General features: G+C 40.9%; 1 protein-coding gene across 2 annotated transcripts in view; it reads left to right on the forward strand.

Moving 5' to 3' along the window:
* The first annotated feature begins 5216 nt into the window (after positions 1-5216).
* The window catches only part of EMB (embigin), a 28899-nt gene continuing 14971 nt past the window's right edge, over positions 5217-19144 (forward strand). The window contains exons 1-5 of one of the 2 annotated variants that reach the window (XM_062604321.1): positions 5217-5442; positions 10473-10562; positions 12848-12937; positions 14067-14147; positions 16555-16729. In XM_062604321.1, coding sequence (XP_062460305.1) covers positions 5358-5442; positions 10473-10562; positions 12848-12937; positions 14067-14147; positions 16555-16729 — 521 coding nt within the window. In that variant the 5' untranslated portion in view covers positions 5217-5357. Of the gene's footprint in view, positions 5443-10472; positions 10563-12840; positions 12938-14066; positions 14148-16554; positions 16730-19144 lie in introns of both variants that reach the window. The other variant, XM_062604322.1, reaches the window with a different exon arrangement.

Here is a 19144-nt window from a genome sequence, read left to right on the forward strand (position 1 = left end):
CAGATGGTGTACTTCTGACAACCTGTGTACAGTTCAGTTTTAGCAGAGTGAATATTCACAGTCAGTTACAGTGACTACTGTTAGGTACTCCCAGTGCATAGGGACTGAATTCTCTACCTCTGTGCTGATGAGGAGAGGCACATACCTTACCTGTACTCTGCAAAGTTCTGTAGTGATCAAATGACAGCATAGCTCTTCCCACTTCAATTCTTCAGTTTTGGTTATGACTCTGCAGTCAGTAAAAGTGCTGAACATTTTTATCACAACTTTTGCAATCCTTTTTCTTCTTTTTCTCTACTCCTTTTGTGGAGTCCTGTGATTTCAGGAAGAAAAACAAACCAAACAAGACAAACCCTTAGCTTTCATTTAAGAGACAAAAAATTTAAAAAGCAGATCTAATAAAAACTTTTAAAAACTCAGGCTTTTGATATCAAAAATAACAGGTTTAGTTACATACTTTTCTCCACTTTTTTTCCTCATTCTAAAATAATACATGAAGACTAAAGGGAAAACTGCATTGAAAGTGAAAGGATGATGTTAACGTTTCTAAAGTTTACTGAGGTTGACTAATAAATGCATGGAGCGATCTTTATTGTGAATGACCTCCCTCCACCTGGAATATTATCACTAAGGCTTAGGTCACTTCCCTTGTTACTTTTTTATGGTGTCTTATCTTCAGGCCTTATATAAAAAGCCTCTTACGATTTTTTATCTTTACCACAAAAGAGAAACCATTTTAAAGATCTTAAAGGTTGGATATTCTTTCTGATATTAAAGCAGTAGTTGAGACTGTGTACCCTCAGCATAATTACAATTATAGAGTAATTGCTCTTAAATTGTGTCCAGATCAGAAGCTGTCTTACTTTTTCCAGGTACACTACTGTAATGAAAGATACCACCCCCCCAAAAGTGTGGTCTTGCTTGAGATATTTAAAATGTTTTCTGCACACTGTGAAGCAACAGCTTGCAAAACAAACCCTGTAATAGGGTGGCATACATAGTTGTAGTTTCTACATTAAGATAACAGATTGTAGGAAATCTTGTAGGTATCTATATATAAGATTTCAACTGCATTTTAAACACTTTTTTTTTTTCCATTATTTACATTAAAAATGTCAATTTTGTTCAGGCTTCAGGTTGGGATGTATGTGTGTGTGTTTGCGTGTGTGCTTGTGTGTGTGCAAGCAGAAGAGACAAAAGAACTGTTTGCCAGAAATCTTACTTGGCTGATTTTCTGGTTGCCAGTAATCTTACTTGGCTGACTTTCTGGTTGCCAGTTCCTGATGATGGTGGGTTTGCCATGTGAATAAAGCCTTTTCTGAGCAAAGCCACAGTATTGCATCATCTGCAACCCTGCACAAAAGCAAATCCTACACAATAACAACTGATACTGTATCTTGTATGATCAGTATTGCCAATCTCAAAAATTGGTACTGGTAGCAACCTAAGATTTTTAAGAAATATGTTTCTAAAGCACTACAGCCCAAACTTTTGTTTCACCTACAGCTCCGATCTTAGAACATGACACTAAGCATTTGATAAATGGCAGGATTCTCAATAGAGATTATATACCTAATCTTTGAAATTGCCTTTGAGGAGGTTACAGGAGGTACTGGGATTTACAGCTGCTCAGCAGAATGCAGACATCGCAGAGCAGGCAATTGCAGAGTATGCAGATTGCATAATCTGGCCAGTAATTTTAAATCCAGATAAGAGGTCAGTTTAAAATCCTTCAAAGAGGGCAAGCAAAAGATAAGTGTTTGGGGAAGACAATACAATTTTGGTTCTAGTCTTGTTCTAACACTCAGTATATCGCTTTGGCCTTCAGAAACATGTATTATGCATTGTTTTTTTGATTATAACCTGACTGTTACCATAGAATGGGGGACTTGTGGAGATGTTCCATAGCACCTACTCCAGCACATATTTTTTGATAGTGGCCCATACGGATTGGTCCCTATCTAGCCTTGCAAAATTATCTCCTGGCCATGCTTACATGGCTCATTTCTGACATAAATCTAAACTGGTTCTCCTATTTCCCACTGTTTATTTTGTATTTTTCCAATAAAAAAAATTCACATCCATAAACAAACACCTACTCATTACTGTTGGAATGTTAGAAAAATCTAGAGACTAGTATGGTCTTGATGACTCAGCTTCAAATACTGAAAACTGCTAAGCACCATCCTTGAAGCATATCTGAACTGCCACTTCAAGAAGTTTTCAGTCCCTTTTGACTGTTTCTTCCTTTTCCAGGTTCTTCTCACATGTGAGTTAGTTACCTTTTCACAGTTTGAGTGGATTTTATAAAAAAGCAAACATCCAGCCACGGAAACTGCTGGATCAAGTATGCCCTTTTGTTATTTTACTTGGTTCGTTTTTAACAGAAAGGAATGCCAAAGACTGGGCTTTGAGAACATAGACTTGGTAGCTGTGAAAGTACAAATTGTTATCCACATCTTTCTTCAGCCAATAATCAGCATGTCACAGCAATTTTCAGAGTATCATTTAAAAGTTTTCTTGTAAACCAGAGTATGGTTCAACAAATGAATGTTGAATATCCTTGTTTCCAGATGACTGTCGCATTTCCCAATTAATTACCATATGAGAACAAGTCAAAGTCTCTCTCTGGAAGTGAGAGAAAAGAATTAGCTCTTAGGAAAATATGCTGTACGTTAACAGATGGAGCAGGATAGTCTTAGTATATAAAATTTAAGTAGAGATACATTTCTTGAAACTCCTCATTACTCACCAGTGTTTCCAAATGCAAACAAATAAAATGGCTGCTTTAAGATCCCCAATATTTTACTTTCTCATAGTTTGTTAATACTAACCTTATAATTTCTGAAATCTCTCACTCCTACACTTTTAATGATCTACCAAATCCAGCAGCAGCACTGGATTATTATTATGTAATAATAGTAACTATTACTAGCTTATTATTATGTACTAGCTTATTATTATGGTACTGCAAACTCTGGAGCACTGAAAGCTTTAAATAACTGTTTAGTTCTTTGCTCAATCGGTTCCTCCAAATTCTGCTTCCTCTTTGCCTTTCTCCCTTCTACTGCTTTGTGGTTTGTGCATTTCATATAATGATTATAGGAAAATACAGCACTCTCAGAAAAAGTTTAGTAATCAGTTGTTTTCTTCCCTCCACAGAATTAGGTATGTGTTGGATGTACCTTCAGCAGAGGACAAGCCCTGAAGAAAAGTTGAGAAGGAATCCTGAAAAGGTCATCATGACTCCAGACTGCTTTGATGCTCTCTGCCCAAGATGACTTGGTGGGAAAGACAGAAGACAGTTCTATAAAACAGGACATAATGTCAAGTAACTCAAAATGAATCACCTCCATCAGAACCTCTATAATTTTCACTTAGCAAGGACTGACGAATTACAGCTAGGCCCTAGATGATGCTGTCCTCACAGCTCCACTCCTGGCCAGCTTGTGGAGTTTAGCCACACAGATTTCCACACAGACTCACCCAACACTGTGAACCCATCCACATGGTTCACAGGTGGATAAAATCTGCCTTACCAGTCAGGTGAACATAAGGTTTTCTTTTCCCCCAGTTCAGGGAGAGCTAACTACAAACCAGCCCCTTCATATCTAAAGGAAGTCAACATACCCTTTTCTCTCCTTTCTCCCCCGAGGAGATGAGGCTATTCACGCCTAACTGGTTCAGATAAAACAGCTTTCAAGTTCCGTCTTTTTTCCTGTTAAAAGCTGACATGTTCCACCATTCCTAAATAGCCTTATCTGAATTGGATTCTCTCTCCGAATTTCATTGCTCTGTGCAGTTGTAGCAGGCTGGCAGATTAACAAAACTGGGGGTTCAATCCCTCCCTAGAGCACACTGGCACTATCACACCACAGAACTATAGGTTGGAGCTATATTTCAAAAGCAGTGGATTTGCAGCTGTATAGTCATCAATGTCCATTGACTACTCAGATGTATGACCTCTTACACTTCGTACGTGAGCTGAACAGCCTTAGAGCTGGAGCACAGAAGGCTCCACAAACATATGAAGGGCGTTAATTCTTCTAACAACAGAAAAGACTCCTACCTATACGTGGTCCCATCTAGCCAGCAGGAAACCTGAGGCTTCCTGTGACATGCAGCACGGGTTTAACAAAACAATCCTGTTCCCAGTCTTTTGCCATTAATTTTAATTATGGGGAGATTTTATGATGGAAAACTTTAATCTGAAGGACACTGTACTGGTATTGGAGTACATGGATGGCAGCACGTCAAACATGGGCAGTGCTAGAAAATCAACACACTGGGCATTTGATTTCTGATCTGCATAAACTTCTACAGCTCTGTTAGCACAGGAGAGCTAAGATGATGTATTGGTTTAGTTGCAGTGACCTTTTGCATCATTGATAGAGACCTCATACAGAGTTCCAACTTCTGCATTAGCCAAAGCTACCGTATCTTAATAGGAATAGGCAGCAAACATCTCATCATCGAGATTCTCCCTCAGAGAATGCCACCCTGACTGCTGCAAAAGTCAGTTATTTATCAAGTAACAAATGCATACATACTTATATGTACGACAAGATTTACTATACATGCACTTATATATAGATTCAAACAGTCTGAGCAATTAAACTATTTTGAAGGCTCCAAGCCTTCTGGATTTGATCTTAAGGGTCTTTTCCAACCTAGTTGATTTTATAGCCCAAATCCTGAGGCACGTTTTTTAGAAACGGTTCTCCCTGGGCACTGCTGCCCAAACCCGGCGATTCAGAGAAAGGCCTGTGAAAAGCCACAACTCTCACACACTACAATCCACCCACCCTGCTGCAACTAAACTTCTAAACTGGGCTCTCCGTAAGAGCACCTGCCAAAGCAGGAGGCCGGCTGCGCCAGGCACACTCCCCCAGACAGACCCTACCACAGCCAGCGGCCGTCCGGAGGGCTGCTCGACCCGAGGTGGGTCCCGCAGCAACACCTGCTTCCAGCCACAGGCAAGACTGGACCCATCCCCACCCGCGCTCTTGTCAGCTCCAGCAGCCCCAGCGAGGCTTCGAGCTGGGTCAGCTGCGGAGCACCCACCAATTACCAAGTGGTGCTTACACCCGCCCTTCCGCCCGCTGCAGAAAGCACGGCGGGGACGTGGTCTCTCTGTGAGGCGCAGCGGTGGTGCCTGTGGTGGTTCCGCAGCGCTTTTCTCGCAGTCGTTGCCTGACACTTGCCCTGTTCTGCTTTGTTTTGGTTCTGATCCGTGCCGCAGCCGGCTGTGCCTCAGAGCCGCCCCTGCCCGCTCGAGGCTTCCTTCCCCAGTGACCGCTACCGAGCCAACTGCCTGTGCGTCGAAGGGAGCGGCAGGTCTTGGCGGCTGTGGCGCTATGCTTGCCGCCTTCGCAGGGAAGTGCCTGGGGGGGCTGCTGCTGCTTTGCCTCTACCTCAGTCTCTCGGGCGGGAGCTCAGCAGGTAAATGCCCCCTCGTTTCGCGGGTTGGGCTGGGCTAGGTGGTTGCCATGCTGCAGCCACCCTGTCCGCCCTAAGAATCGGAGTGGAATTGAGCAAGGGGGCCACGGGTACGACCTGGGAGCTGCGGCCGATCTAAGGTTCTCCCTGCCCTGCAGCATCCCCCTGACTCCCCTGGGAAGGAGGCGGTGGCGCGGCGAGGCGGGTGTTCCTCGACCTTGCTTGTTCAAACGATCGAGGCGTTTCGTCTCGGGGACACCGACTCCCCCCCGGCGTCGGACCTCCTCGGTGCCGTCTTCCCTCTGCTTCTGCGTGCTCTCGCCTTTAGTTTCAAAAACGTGCTTGGGTTTCTCATAGGTCTGCTGGAAGTAGGGACCCCCTCCCTGTCGCCCTCTAATTGGCGGTAACATGGTGGTCGGCGCAGTGCTGGCTGAGGGGCAGAGGGCGCACTGGGGCTGGGGTCTGGCAACATCCCGGCTCCCTCCCTCGCGGACGGGAGAGTGTGCTAGTTCACAGGTGCAGGACAGTGTTTTATTGCTGCTTTATGGTTATCGGGTAAACCATTGTTTTAAGTTCTGAAAAAAACCCTCAAATTGGTAAGTTGCATAAACTATAAGTATGCCTGGCAGGTTGTGAGGAATGTTCCTTGGAGGATTTTAGATTGTTTTTTTAAATGGGGCATCTAAAATCCAAGAGGGAAGAGGGACTGTCTGGGCTCTGTTCTTCCTTTAGTAGTTTTCAACAGAAATAGGAGTTTGGTGGGTTTTTTGTGTTTTTTTTTTCTTGTGTTTTTTTTTCCCCTCCTTCCCTAAAGCTAGTGTATTTCTGTTAATTGCTGGTTTTGGAGCATTGCAGAGTAGTACAGAATGGTAGTGGAAGGAAATATCAGATTGCTAATGTCTGCTGTGCAAGACGTGACTGTTGGAGTGTGTCTTGTCAGGGTAGGAAGTTCTGCCAATGCATGTATATGAACATTATTGCTGAGATTTCAGTTCACTGTCAGTGGTTTAGCTGCATTTTCAGCATGTGATATATAAGCAATTACATACCAACACAAGTTTTTGTGCCTCTGTTGGTTTTTCTAACACTAAGAGAAGCAATACTACTCCCTGTGTATGATAACTTCTGTAGAATTTACAGTAGTTTCATATAATACATAAATATGATTTTTATGAATATATAAGGACACAAAATGTCTTTTACACTTATTAAGGCTTGTTTAAAATACATATATTTATGTATGCAAGCAGGGGAAAATCTGTAGTTCTTAAGCTGTAAAGTACAAGTATATTTATGTATACAAAGCTTTAAGTCCTTTCAGTTTATTTCATTAATCAAAATGTTTTGTGACTGTAAATGGCCTGATAATTGTAGGAGCATGAGTCACATTATAGCAAGTTAGCCACATGTTGGTGACTGCTACTGCTGAAAACTGCCTAAAGGTAGTTGAAGCAGTTCTAAGTTTATGTAAACACATCAGTGAAATATAATCTTCTCGAAAACAAACAAAATATATAATTTTTTTTTAAAAAGGCCAAAAGCCACACAAAAAAACCCAACCCAACAAAATCGTATTTGTGTTTCCAAAATTTCCAGAGTCATACCTTCCTGAAGTGGTGGATTATCATGTCTGGCTTTGAGCAAACTTCAGAAATAAGCCACCTGCATTAGTACCCTTTATCTGTATAGAGGCTGTTGTTTTTCAGATTTATATTAAATGCTTTTATAGTTGTATAAACTAGGTAGGAAGGCTTCATACTTCCTACCGTGGTGATTTCCATGGTGGTTTAAATGTGAGGAAGAGTGTTTTAAGCTTTCATTGATTATTAACCAAATGTACAAAAAGCTTGTCAGGCGCAGGGGCTGTCAGCACACGTGCAGTAAAGGGGAATATCATGTTCTTTTGGAGGGTGGAGAACTAAAATTGCCTTCCTGTGAAGTCCAGAAACAGTATGCGTTCAGGGGATGTGGGGGTTCAGCAGACTTCTTCAGGCAAAAGGAGTGCTTGCAGTAGGAACAACCAGAGGGAGTAGTAAGTGCACAAGGCCAGTTGCAGAAAGCTGGGTTGCGTAGTCTTCTGCAGCTGGTCAAGCAGAAACCACAGGAGGCCTCTTCGATTTTATTTTGATAAGTAGCTTGAGAAGAGTTCTTCTTCTGTTGCTTGAAAAAAAAGAAAGCCACCACTCTTAATCTGTACTGAATTGAGAGTAATTTCTAAGGGAGGGTGGTGTTGCAACACTTTTCTTCAGAGTTTGCTGTTTCATTAGGCAGCCTTTGTGGTTGCCTAGTTTAGTTGCAGCATTCCTTGAGGAAAAGCAAACCCGCCACATCTCATCTCCCAGCTTCTGCCTGTAAAGATACTAAGGAGTTACAGGAGTAGAGGATGCACCTAATTTCTTAAAGACTTGGCTTCCAGGTTGGATTTTTCTGGTTTGTCCTGAGGGAAGAGCTTGTATCTCAGGGCATTTGGAAGTCTTATTTATGTGAATCCTTTGTTGCTTTCAGGAGCACTCAGCATGCAGCTTTTACCTTTCCTAGGAGTACTGAGAGGTTCTGGTGGGTGGTTTTGGATAGTGAAAGCTGTGTGCTTGCATGGACTTGTGAAATTGGCATGAAATAAATTGGCATAAAATTAAACATTAAATTGATGATGTTAAATTAAACCAAATTATATCTCAGTGCTTTTCTATTAAGCTGCTTTTCTGGCTGAAAAAGAATGAATAGATTTTAAAGCCTGAAATTGCTCTGCTGATAACTGCTCTGGTGATACATCTACACTCTATCCCTCAAGTACTGGCTGCAGTATAGAGCAGAGGTAAGGCAGAGCAAACAAATTAATGACCTCATACTCTCCGCAGCTCCTTCCTGCATAAAGATCAGGGCACCAAGAGAATAGCAAGCCACCACACTATTGATTAAATCTAATGCACATCAATTGTAGGCGAAGGTATGCAGCCATGACTCAGTAGTTTGAGAAGTTACTCTATTTCACTTGCTTACATTACTGCCTGACTTGGTGACACTAAGCATGCAATGCTGGGTTGTCTTGATTTCTGATGCTATTCAGCAGGTGTGTATGAGAGGACAAGAGCAGTGCAATGTTATCTCTGTTATGTAGTTTGACATGTGGACAGATAAGAGCTAAGATGTGGACTAGAAATAATGCTACTTGAACTGTTCACTTGGTACATGAATCAAGGAAGACAGCCAAGATGAGAACCATATTAGTATGCAAAACACGTTGCAGGTTATCTGCATTCCTTGCAGAGCGATAACAGAGCTGCTGTATAGCTTGGCTCTAGCATCTCCTAAATTAATCATCTTTTGGGATTTTAATTACTGTGCAGGTGATGCATCTACTGAGCTGACAGTCAGGTGATCCATGACATCTTTAGAATGCCTCAAGATGCTACAGATACAAAAATTCATGGACCTTTCTTCAACCTTACCATGAATATTGGAAGCATAATGGCTCTCCGTGCTCTCTCAGCAGCTTTGTTAAGAAGATAATAAGACTTGGTCTTCTTGCTGGCTGGGTCATAAGTGAGCAGATAGTCAGAGCAGATTTATTAAGTTTTTTGCATAGGTGAAGCGCTGTGAGGGAACACTTGGCTATAGGACCAGTGGATTGGTGTGGAGAAGTATGAAGAATTAAGAGCCTGTTACTAAGAACTGCTAATGCTTAATTTTTTAATAATATTATTTGACTATCTTGTTTTACTTTTGAGGCAGATTGAGAAAGCGGATGCTGCAAGCTGGTCATGACTGATGTCTCAAGTAACTGCATGCTGGAGGTGCCAGTGGAAGAGTCTGTAGGTGGTCTATGCCCATTGTGCTGAAATGAGGCAGGAGTGTTAGTAGTGTTGATCACTTGTAGGAACTGGCGGGGTGCTGACTTTACCTTCTGCTGAAGGCAGGCAGCTCTCGGCGAGCTTGGGCACACTTTAAAGTATGATGCAGCTTTTGACTTTCCATCTATACTTGCTGCTGTCTTGGATGTCTAGCATAGATTATTACCCCTGCCAGACTTTAATTACAAATGCAAAGCACATGTCCTTTTTTCTCTGCGTGGGTACCAGCCAAACCACTTAAGCTACTAATGTTAGATTGCTCTGAGTTTGAGAACAAGTGTGTCCTATTGTTATGGCAGTAGAATATGTCCTGGAATACATAAGCATCTGAAGGTAGTAGCATTTATTTTATAATAGCTAGTTCTGTCACCCAAATGTGGGAACAGAAAGGAAGGGATAAATATCTTGATTTTTGTAAAATAATTAGGGACCTTGAATTCTTAATAGAAGGGCGATGCAGCAATATGCTTAAACTAAGCAAGTCTTGTGCCTCTTCCCCTGTCCTTTCTCCAGTCAAGACCATAAAGCAAAACCCTAGAGTCTTGCCTGGCTCTTGCAAAAGCTGTATTACAAGAACAGTATCAGGTTTGCAGTGGTGATAAATGGAAATAGTCATTATGACTACTTGAACTCCATATTTAAGATAAATACTTTTGCTTTTGCTCACCAGGGTAATAGTAGTAGGAAAGGGAGTTTTTCACTGCATCACAAAACAGGCTAGATGTGTAAGGTTGTAGTGAGGTCTTTATTCTATTAGTGAATTCTGCTAATCTTTGTTTAAAAATAACCAACTAGTGTTAGTGTCATAAAACATGGTAGTCTAAACCCATAAACAAGACAGAATTTGAGTACAGCTTGTAAAGTTTATTGACCTGGTGGACTATCCTGAAGAATGGTTTTGCCTGACTATAGGCTAGCTACAGGAAGAGATATGTCTGCAGAAATTAGAGGTCAAATACTGCTCTGTTCTTTAATCTTTTCTTGCCGAAAGTAAGCTAAAGCAATAACGAAAAGTAGTTCTTGCACACTTTGGCTTTATATGTTCAGAACTTTGGGAAAAAATGTAGGTAGTAGGCTGTGGTGACGAAATTCTGTTTTAATTATTTTCATTAACTAGATGGTTCTGACTTAGTTCAACTTAGGGAGAGTAAAGTTTCTTTAAACCCTTTTTTCTTTCTTTAGATCCAGCTATGACAACACAAGATGCAAGCAGTCAGTCTCAGGCAAACTCTTTGACTAATATGAAGAATGAACTTAATGAGTCATTTCCTGGTAATCGTTTTATTTCAGTACACCTAAAGCTATAATACATTCTCCTAGTGATACTAAGTTATGGTGTAGAGTTTACATTTTTATACTAAAGTCTTTCAAATAAGATTGTGACTTTTCAGAGGGAAGAGAAGTAAATATGTAATCTACGTCTTTTAAAGCCACTGCAAGAGCTAAGGTGTAAGCATCTTGAGGACCGGGAAAAGCTGTCTAACTGCTAATTGTGTGATCTGTTGCATTTATGCATATATGTGATAAAAGAAGGCAATGACTCTGGAGATGGGATAATTCCCAACCTAGAACCATTGTTGGAGGTTCTATTTTAGCACTCGCCCCAGATAATTTTTTGTGTGAGGAATCTTCCTCTTGGGCTAGTGAGAGGTATAATAATGCCCTTGCGCCAGGACATTAATTATATATATTATTAGCTAACTAACTATATATATATACACACACTAACTATTCTATGATTCTGTTAATAATGCCAGGCACCTTGCTGCTATCTTCCTCTATTTTTTTTTTAATTATGGATGTGTCAAAACCGTTGGTTGTCCTGCACTTTATTCATCATATTCTGGACCTTAACTGTGGTTTTAATAGGGAGCAGAGAATAAATTCCAGGCAGGAGAAGAAACTGATGATTGTTGATTCCACCTCTCCTTTCTCATAAACACAGAGAAGCAGGAATTCAGCAGTGTACCAAAGCTCACGTTGGTTAGTGCTTATCAAATGTGGACTAAGTTATATTTATACATGAACTCAAGCAAGTTTGGACCAGTTATTCTGCCTGCAGTTTTATTGTATTCAGTAACTCTTCCCATTCATAAGCACACATACACATAGAATCACAGAATGGATTGGGTTGGAAAGGACCTTAGAGATCATCTAGTTCCCACCCTGTTGCGATGGGTAGGATCACCTTCCACTAGAGGTTGTATAGAAAGATGTGATCTAGAAAGGACTATAAATATGTTTTTGAAAGCTTCCATGAACTAAAATACACAAGTATTTTATATAATGTGACCTAACCTGATTATTTCATTTATACATGAACTGAGAAACAAAGTCAGTATAATGCTCCTATTAGTGTGCAGGACATTTTAAAGGTGGTTTTGTTTTTTGTGGATGGATAACAATTACTGTATGGCTGGGCACTGCTGCCATCTGAATGTATCATCATGAGAGATTTCAGTAACAAATAAAGTGATGCATGTACTAGACTGAGATAAACTCAAGTGATCCATGACAAAACAGGGTGTTTTCACACATAAGCAAAGGAAGATTCTCCAGAACTCTTTCAGCCTTCATGTCTTATTTCAGGGGTAAACACTTGGGCTAGTTTTTCTCCGTCAGGTTGAGATCAAGGCTTGCTTGTGCTGTTAGCTAGAGAACCAGGACTTACTGTCTAGTGCTGGGAGACAGCTTTATAATTTTCTTTTTCTTAAAATAACATTTTGTAATAGCACCTGAGATTGACAAGTCTACTGTTAACAACAACCAAATGTAGCTGTTCTTCTACGTCATCCGCCTTTATATACAGGTTTATTGTTACTTGTTGAAGCAGGAGGGAAGGTATGAAAGTGCAGATGGAACAAGCCAGGCAAAAGGCTGATTGCCTGTGGCATAGTGTTCTTAGTGTTGTGAGCTGACATGCAGATAAAACACTGCTTTACCGAATGGTCCTGCAACTTGGAAGGCATGTGGTAACTGTGCTTATGCTTGCTCTGAGACCTTCAGATTCAAATCACTAGCAGGGCCCTCCTTCAGCACAGCCAGATTCTCTCCAATTGTAGCCAGAGAAGCATGTTCTAGAACGTTGCCTCAAATTTCAGTATTTTATGCAGGAAAAGTGAAGGAGTAATTCTGAGGAGACCTAGGCTTTCAGAGACTGTTTTTACTGCACAGTGATCAACTGTGCCACCCAGTGCTTCTGTCAGTAAGAAATCAAACTGTAGGCCAGTTTTCTCCATTTTCCTGACTGAATATGCACCTTTTCAATCCATGAATAGGAGACATAATGAAGCCCTTATTCTTCTACAAAAACTAGTGTAATTTTCCCCTATAATGTTGTATGATAATCAGATTCAATATATAGTTACTATTTATATATTTCTGAAATGCATTATAAAATTGATGATAAAATTGCTTTGCAAGCATGTAAAACTAAAAACATTTAGTGTGTTTTATGTACTGTGTGGCAGGAGGAATCTCTGTTGCTTTTGTTTCTTTGCTAAATTGAAAGAAAAATATTTTTTTTGGTAACAGGTTTGTTTTTTGTCACCTTTCAGAACCCATGGCAACTACACAAATTGTCAGTTGGCAAACGCAGGGGTGCCCTTCGGATCCTGTGACACTTGGACATGAAGTGTCTGTACCTGGTAAAAGCAATCACATCATTCTACTGAAATGGTTGATAAAGATGTTCAAGCTGTACAGAAAGTAACTGAAAATAAAATTGCCAGAACTGTGTTAAATTGACCTTTCCTTTATGCATAACTTCTAATGCCTTCTCCCACAGTGTGTTTCAGTTTACTAGGGATTTGTATGCAGATAGTACAATATTAAGGAAACAATTATGTGTGTAGATGTGGAAGGATGATGCTTCCTTAGTGGGGCTACATCTGCTGTTAATGCTGTAGTTTATCAATTTGCTTTCTTGCTCTGTCCTGGAAATGCATGGAGCATGAAAACAACTAGAGTAGTGGGAACAGACTGTTCATGCTTAAAGTTGCCTGCCTGAGAGCCGTATTGAGTTTTACAAAGGTAGTCCCTGAAAAGTAGGCTATCCATAGCCTGACAGAAAAGACTTTTTGCAGGCTGTATTAAACTTCCTAAACACAGTTTTCCTTTGCAGAAGGAAATGAGTATATTTTAGTCAGGCAGATGATGGTCATTTATTAGAGCTACATCTAGATTAGATAGTTACCTCTGTCTTTTTGGCTGTATTGTTAAATTGTAGTGGCTTTGGGAATGGCAGTGTTCTGTCCTTCTGGGTTATGTTGTGTGTGTGTGTGTGTGTGTGTGTTTGTGGTGGTGTTTTTCTTTTTTGTTTGTTTGTTTGTTTTTTTTGTGGGTGGGTGTTTTTGTTTTTTTGCCTTTTTTTAAAAAAAAAAGCTTATTACTTTTCCAAGCTGTACTTAAACATTGATGTAGTTCTATACAGTTTTAGGACCCACCTGTAATCTTTGAATCAGGCTTTATAATGGATAGTTACAACTTCTTCAGAGTATTGTCATTCATAGTTACAGTATATTAAAGCTAGAAACAGTCTTCTAAAATGACGTAATTACTATAGCAGCAGCCGCACAACACTCCAGTTTTCAGATTCTCACTTCTAACCCACAAGGTATGTGAAAGGATCTCCACAGTAGTCTGCATTTAGCAAGGTCCTTTTCTTTCCCTCATATTACTGTAAAAAATAATTGCAGCACTGTATTGATGTTCTGCAGTATGTTTACCTTTACGGGGTCATAACATATCGCTTTGTTTCCTTTACAACCTTGTTAGGTCCAAATCTTGCCACAAAAGAGTCCAGGCAGACAAGCAATCAGAGTATTACTTCTGTGCAGTATGAGTTACTCCTACCTGGTATGTAATTTTTCCTCTTCCAGTTATGTTATATTGAATGCCTATGATTATGCACAATCTTTTATATAAGTCACGGAAGTAGCTAGGGTGGCACTTTCTTGATAAAGTTACAGTGCTCACAGTAAGCATGTGATGAGCCCAGTAAAGGGAAATATTAATGTTTGTTGCATTATTGAATATTGCGTTCTAATAATTATTTTTATTAGTGGAGAATGAGATTCTTACTTTTTAATAATAGCAAGTAAACCCAGCTCATAGCTATGTGTTTCCCCCAAATCAATCCAAGTGACAATTTCTTTGCACTAGTGAAACCGCTTCTGAAGACCACATAAGTTAGGGTACTTGTTAACCAGCAGGTGTTAGTAAACTTTGCAACATTACAGGATTTAAAGCATGGAGAAAAGGCAAGATAAAGCTCTTCCTACAGGTGATGTGAAGCTCCCATAATAATAATTTATAACTAATTTCTTGGACAACTGGAAAAATTAATCTAACTGAAATATTTCTCAATGAGAGGAGCTAATTTAGAATTCCATTGCAAAATTATGGTATGATATTTTAATGACATTATTGTACAGCATTTACACTGTATTTCTTCTAGGAGGAAGCTTAAGTTAGTATCTCTTGTTCTGATACATGTACTCTTGGTACAGAGATGTTCCAGGTATTGGTTGTGGTAGTGGTTAGCCTTCAACAGCATAGGGTTTTCACATTCCATTCATTTAAAGTGTGAAGTTTTTAAATAAGCTCAAAGTACAGATTCTGCTTTTAGCCAGTGTAATTAATCTGACTGTAAATGTTTAGCTACTCTGAAAACAATTCCATTTTAAAATAACTTCTGTCGTAAACAACAAGGTGAATTATGCTTGGCTCATTTATTAAGTGTAGTAGCTCTAATAAATGAGGTGCAGTTACTGACTTTCCTCTGCTATGGAAGCTTAAGGTGTTGCACCTGTAACTTTGACCCCGTTCAACAGATCTGTGGTATTTTGGCTGGGATTTGGATTTTTGGGCGTGCTGTTCTGCAGGCTGTAAATGTGTGTACCAGACCCAGTGAAGTTTAAATATTTTATGGGAGTAACTGGGGCTTCTACTTCAGCCAGCCTTTGCTGCTGCTTAGGTATGACTTGCAGTACTAGGGCAATGAGCTGTACCTTAAAACTTGGTTTTTCTCAAAGAATTTGAGTGAGCTGTGAAATACAACTGTACCCTTGACCGTCAAATACTATAGGATAGGCGTAGGGTTGAGGTGAGGCCTGGAATAATTTTTGGTGGAGTATTTGGATAGACTAACCAGAATTGTATCTAAAAGGTATGAAAGAAAATGCCAATTATGAAATAAAATATCAGTGCTGACCAGTAAAAAGGGGGTGTGTTATTTATAAAAGGCTGAGTAGATCAGAGAAAATACAAGATAATCAGATGATCATAGACTGGTTAAGGTTGGAAGGGACCTTAAAGATCATCTGGTACCAACCTCCGCTGGCACGAGCAGGACATTTTCCACTAGACAGGTTGCACAAAGCACCATCCAACCTAGACTTGAACTCTCCCACAGATAGGGCAGCCACAGCTTCTCTGGACAACTTGTTCCAGTGCCTTAACACCCTTGCAGTATCTGCTGTTGCAGTCTACTTTTTGGATACTCTCACTTTTGCTTTTAACAAGCTTCATAAGCATAAAAAATGTCGGGTAGTTTTACTGTATTGGAATGTTTTCATACTGTACTGGCTTGCAAAGGCAGCCGTAATTTGAAGATGATCTGTTTTCAAATTCAGCAGCTGCAGAATGAAAAGCCAGATGCAAAAATGTTAAGGCTGTGGATTTTTGTCAGCATCTTCACTAGCAGCAGGACATTACCTGTGGTCTCACAGTATCATAAAAATATGCAACTGGCTGAAACTTGGGTGCTTGTATATACTTACAAGTCAAACATTTTGAGATTATTAATATTTTTCTTATGCTTACTATTATTTTTAATCCAATAAATCCTGCTTTTTAAATACCACATGTGAATTTCAAAAGGAAGTTTAGACTGGGAGCAGATATTGTTGCCCCTGGCGAGAGCTAAGTGCTTAGTGTACTTCGGTTTGGGTTAAATTATGTAGAAGAATGTCTTCTCTTGCTTTCAGTGAAATGAATATCTATGTTTGTATGTTAGAACTCCATAAGAATTTTACCTACAGAATGAATGAGTGTAATTTTTGTAATAGATGCGTATCATAACTCGGTTATGGCTTAACAAAATTACTGGCATTGTCTGATTTTTGCAGTTTTAGCCTGGAAAGTATAACAACAGCACAATATATCCACTTGTAATCCAGCATATGTAAAACACAAATTTGAATCTGTTCTTCCTCCACAATGAAGAAATGTTTTTTGTAAATACAGTTTTTAAACTTTTTAGGTGCTTCTGGTACTTCTGTGGAAACAACTATCAGTTTGGAAAAGGTAGTTGAAGTTGAACTTACTTGCATATTGGACAAGGAGTATTCTTATTTGAAAAGTTTTCAAGTGTCCTGGAAGAGGGGAAATGAAACAATCAGTCATACCAATAAAACTGATAACAGCTGGAGCATCAAGTAAGTAGCATTCTTTACAGTTTGACTTGCAGGTTCTAATGAGTTATCCCATGCATATACGCTGCTAGCACTAGTCATGTGTGTCATAGAGCAAGATGCAGTGATTAATATATGTCTGTAACTGGCATACTGAGGCTGTAGGAAAGGAGAAAGGTGGCAGTTACCAGAGGCATGAAGGAAGAACTGTATTACCGAGAACTTAAGTCATCTTAGTCTGAGATTGCTAAAATATCTCAATTACTTTTTCAAGTTCCCTGTTTTTCCACATTCTCTTTTCCATCTCAGTGCTCCTTTGCAGTAATCTGAAAGTCATCAGTGATTAAGTCATAATTAGCAAAACAAAAAAGAAAACAGCTTTACAGCTAAAATGTTTTGTTTTAAAGATTTTCTTAACTCTTTATAACCTCTGAGGAGACTCAAAAAATGGAGAAATCTTCCTCAGTTGATACTATTTACTGTTGGACTCTAAAATTAACCCCTCTACAGATATTTAACGAGGTAGTCTCCAGTTGATTTCTGCATAGCTTTGGTTAGCGTGCAGCAAGGTCACTGCCCTGGACTTCAAAAGAGCAGACTTCGGCCTACTCAGGAACCTGCTTAGTAAGGTTCCATGGGATATAGCCCCAGAGGGCAGGGGGGCCCAGGACTGTTGGTTGATATTCAAGGATCACCTGCTACAAGCTCAGGAGTGTTGCATCCCAACCAGAAGGAAGTGCTGCAGGAGGGCCAGGAGACCTCCTTGGATGGATAAGGAGCTGCTGAGGAAAATTCAATTGAAAAAAGAGGCTTCTAAAAAGTGGAAGCAAGGACAGGCAGCCTGGGAAGAGTACAGGGATGTTGTCTGGGAAGTTAGGGACCAGGTTAGGAAAGCTAACGCCCAGTTAGAATTAAACTTGGCTAGGGATATTAAGGATAACAGGAAGAGATTCTACAGGTACATAGCAAATAAAAAACAGACTAGGGAGAATGTAGGCCCCCTCAGGAAGCTCTCAGGAGAACTAGCTACACAGGATTTGGAGAAGGCTGAGGTTCTCAATGACTTCTTTGCCTCGGTCTTCACTGGCAAAGGCCCTGACCACACCACCCAAGTCTTGGAAGGCAGACGCAGGGACTGTGAGAATGAAGACCTTGGGCCCACTGTAGGAGAGGAACTGGTTCGAGACCATCTTAAAAATCTGAATGTGCACAAGTCCGTGGGTCCTGATGAAATCCATCTGCGGGTCCTGAAGGAGCTGGCGAATGAAGTTGCTAAGCCACTGGCCATCATATTTGAGAAATCATGGCAGTCAGGTGAAGTTCCTGACGACTGGAAAAAGGGAAATATAACCCCCATTTTCAAGAAGGGGAAAATGGATGACCCGGGGAATTACAGACCAGTCAGTCTGACCTCTGTGTCTGGCAAAATCTTGGAGCAGATTCTCCTGAAAGGCATGCTAAGGCACATGAAAAACAATGAGGTGGGTGGTGACAGACAGCATGGCTTCACTAAGGGGAAATCCTGCCTGACCAATTTAGTGGCCTTCTATGATGGGGCTGCAGAACGGATGGACAGGGGTAGAGCAGTTGATGTCATCTACCTGGACTTGTGTAAAGCATTCGACACTGTCCCACACGACATCCATGACTCTAAATTGGAGAGACATCAATTTGATGGATGGACCACTGGGTGGATAAAGAACTGGCTGGATGGCTGCACGCAAAGAGTTGTGGTCAATGGCTGAATGTCCAGGTGGAGACCAGTAAGGAGTGGTGTTCCTCAGGGATCGGTGTTGGGACTGGTCTTGTTCAACATCTTCGTCGCTGACATGGACAGTGGGATTGAGTGCTCCCTCAGCAAGTTTGCCGATGACACCAAGCTGTGTGGTTCGGTTGATAGGCTGGAGGGAAGGAATGCCATCCAGAGGGACCTTGACACACTTGTGAGGTGGGCTGATGCCAACCTGTTGAAGTTTAACCATGCCAAGTGCAAGGTCCTACACCTGGGTTGGAGCAATCCCAGGCCCAGCTACAGGTTGGGCAGAGAAGAGATTCAGAGCAGCCCTGCAGAGAAAGACTTGGGGGTGTTGGTTGATGAGAAAATGAACATGAGCCGGCTTCAGTGTGTACTCGCAGCCCAGAAAGCCAGCCGTATCCTGGGTCACCTCAAAAGGAGCATGACAGTCAAAGGAGGTGATCCTGCCCCTTTACTCTGCTCTTGTGAGACCTCACTTGGAGTATTGTGTACAGTTCTGGTGTCCTCAACATAAAAAGGACATGGAACTGTTGGAACAAGTCCAGAGAAGGGTCATGAGGATGATCAGGGGACTGGAGCACCTCCCCTATGAAGACAGTCTGAGAAAGTTGGGGCTGTTGAGCGTGGGGCTGTTGAGCCTTTTGGCTGCATGGAGACCTCATAGCAGCCTTACAGTATCTGCA

The sequence above is a fragment of the Pezoporus occidentalis genome, unplaced genomic scaffold (assembly GCF_034315485.1).
Source record: "Pezoporus occidentalis ecotype Australia unplaced genomic scaffold, CSIRO_AGI_Poc_V1 ctg85, whole genome shotgun sequence".
Lineage (NCBI taxonomy): Eukaryota > Metazoa > Chordata > Aves > Psittaciformes > Psittacidae > Pezoporus > Pezoporus occidentalis.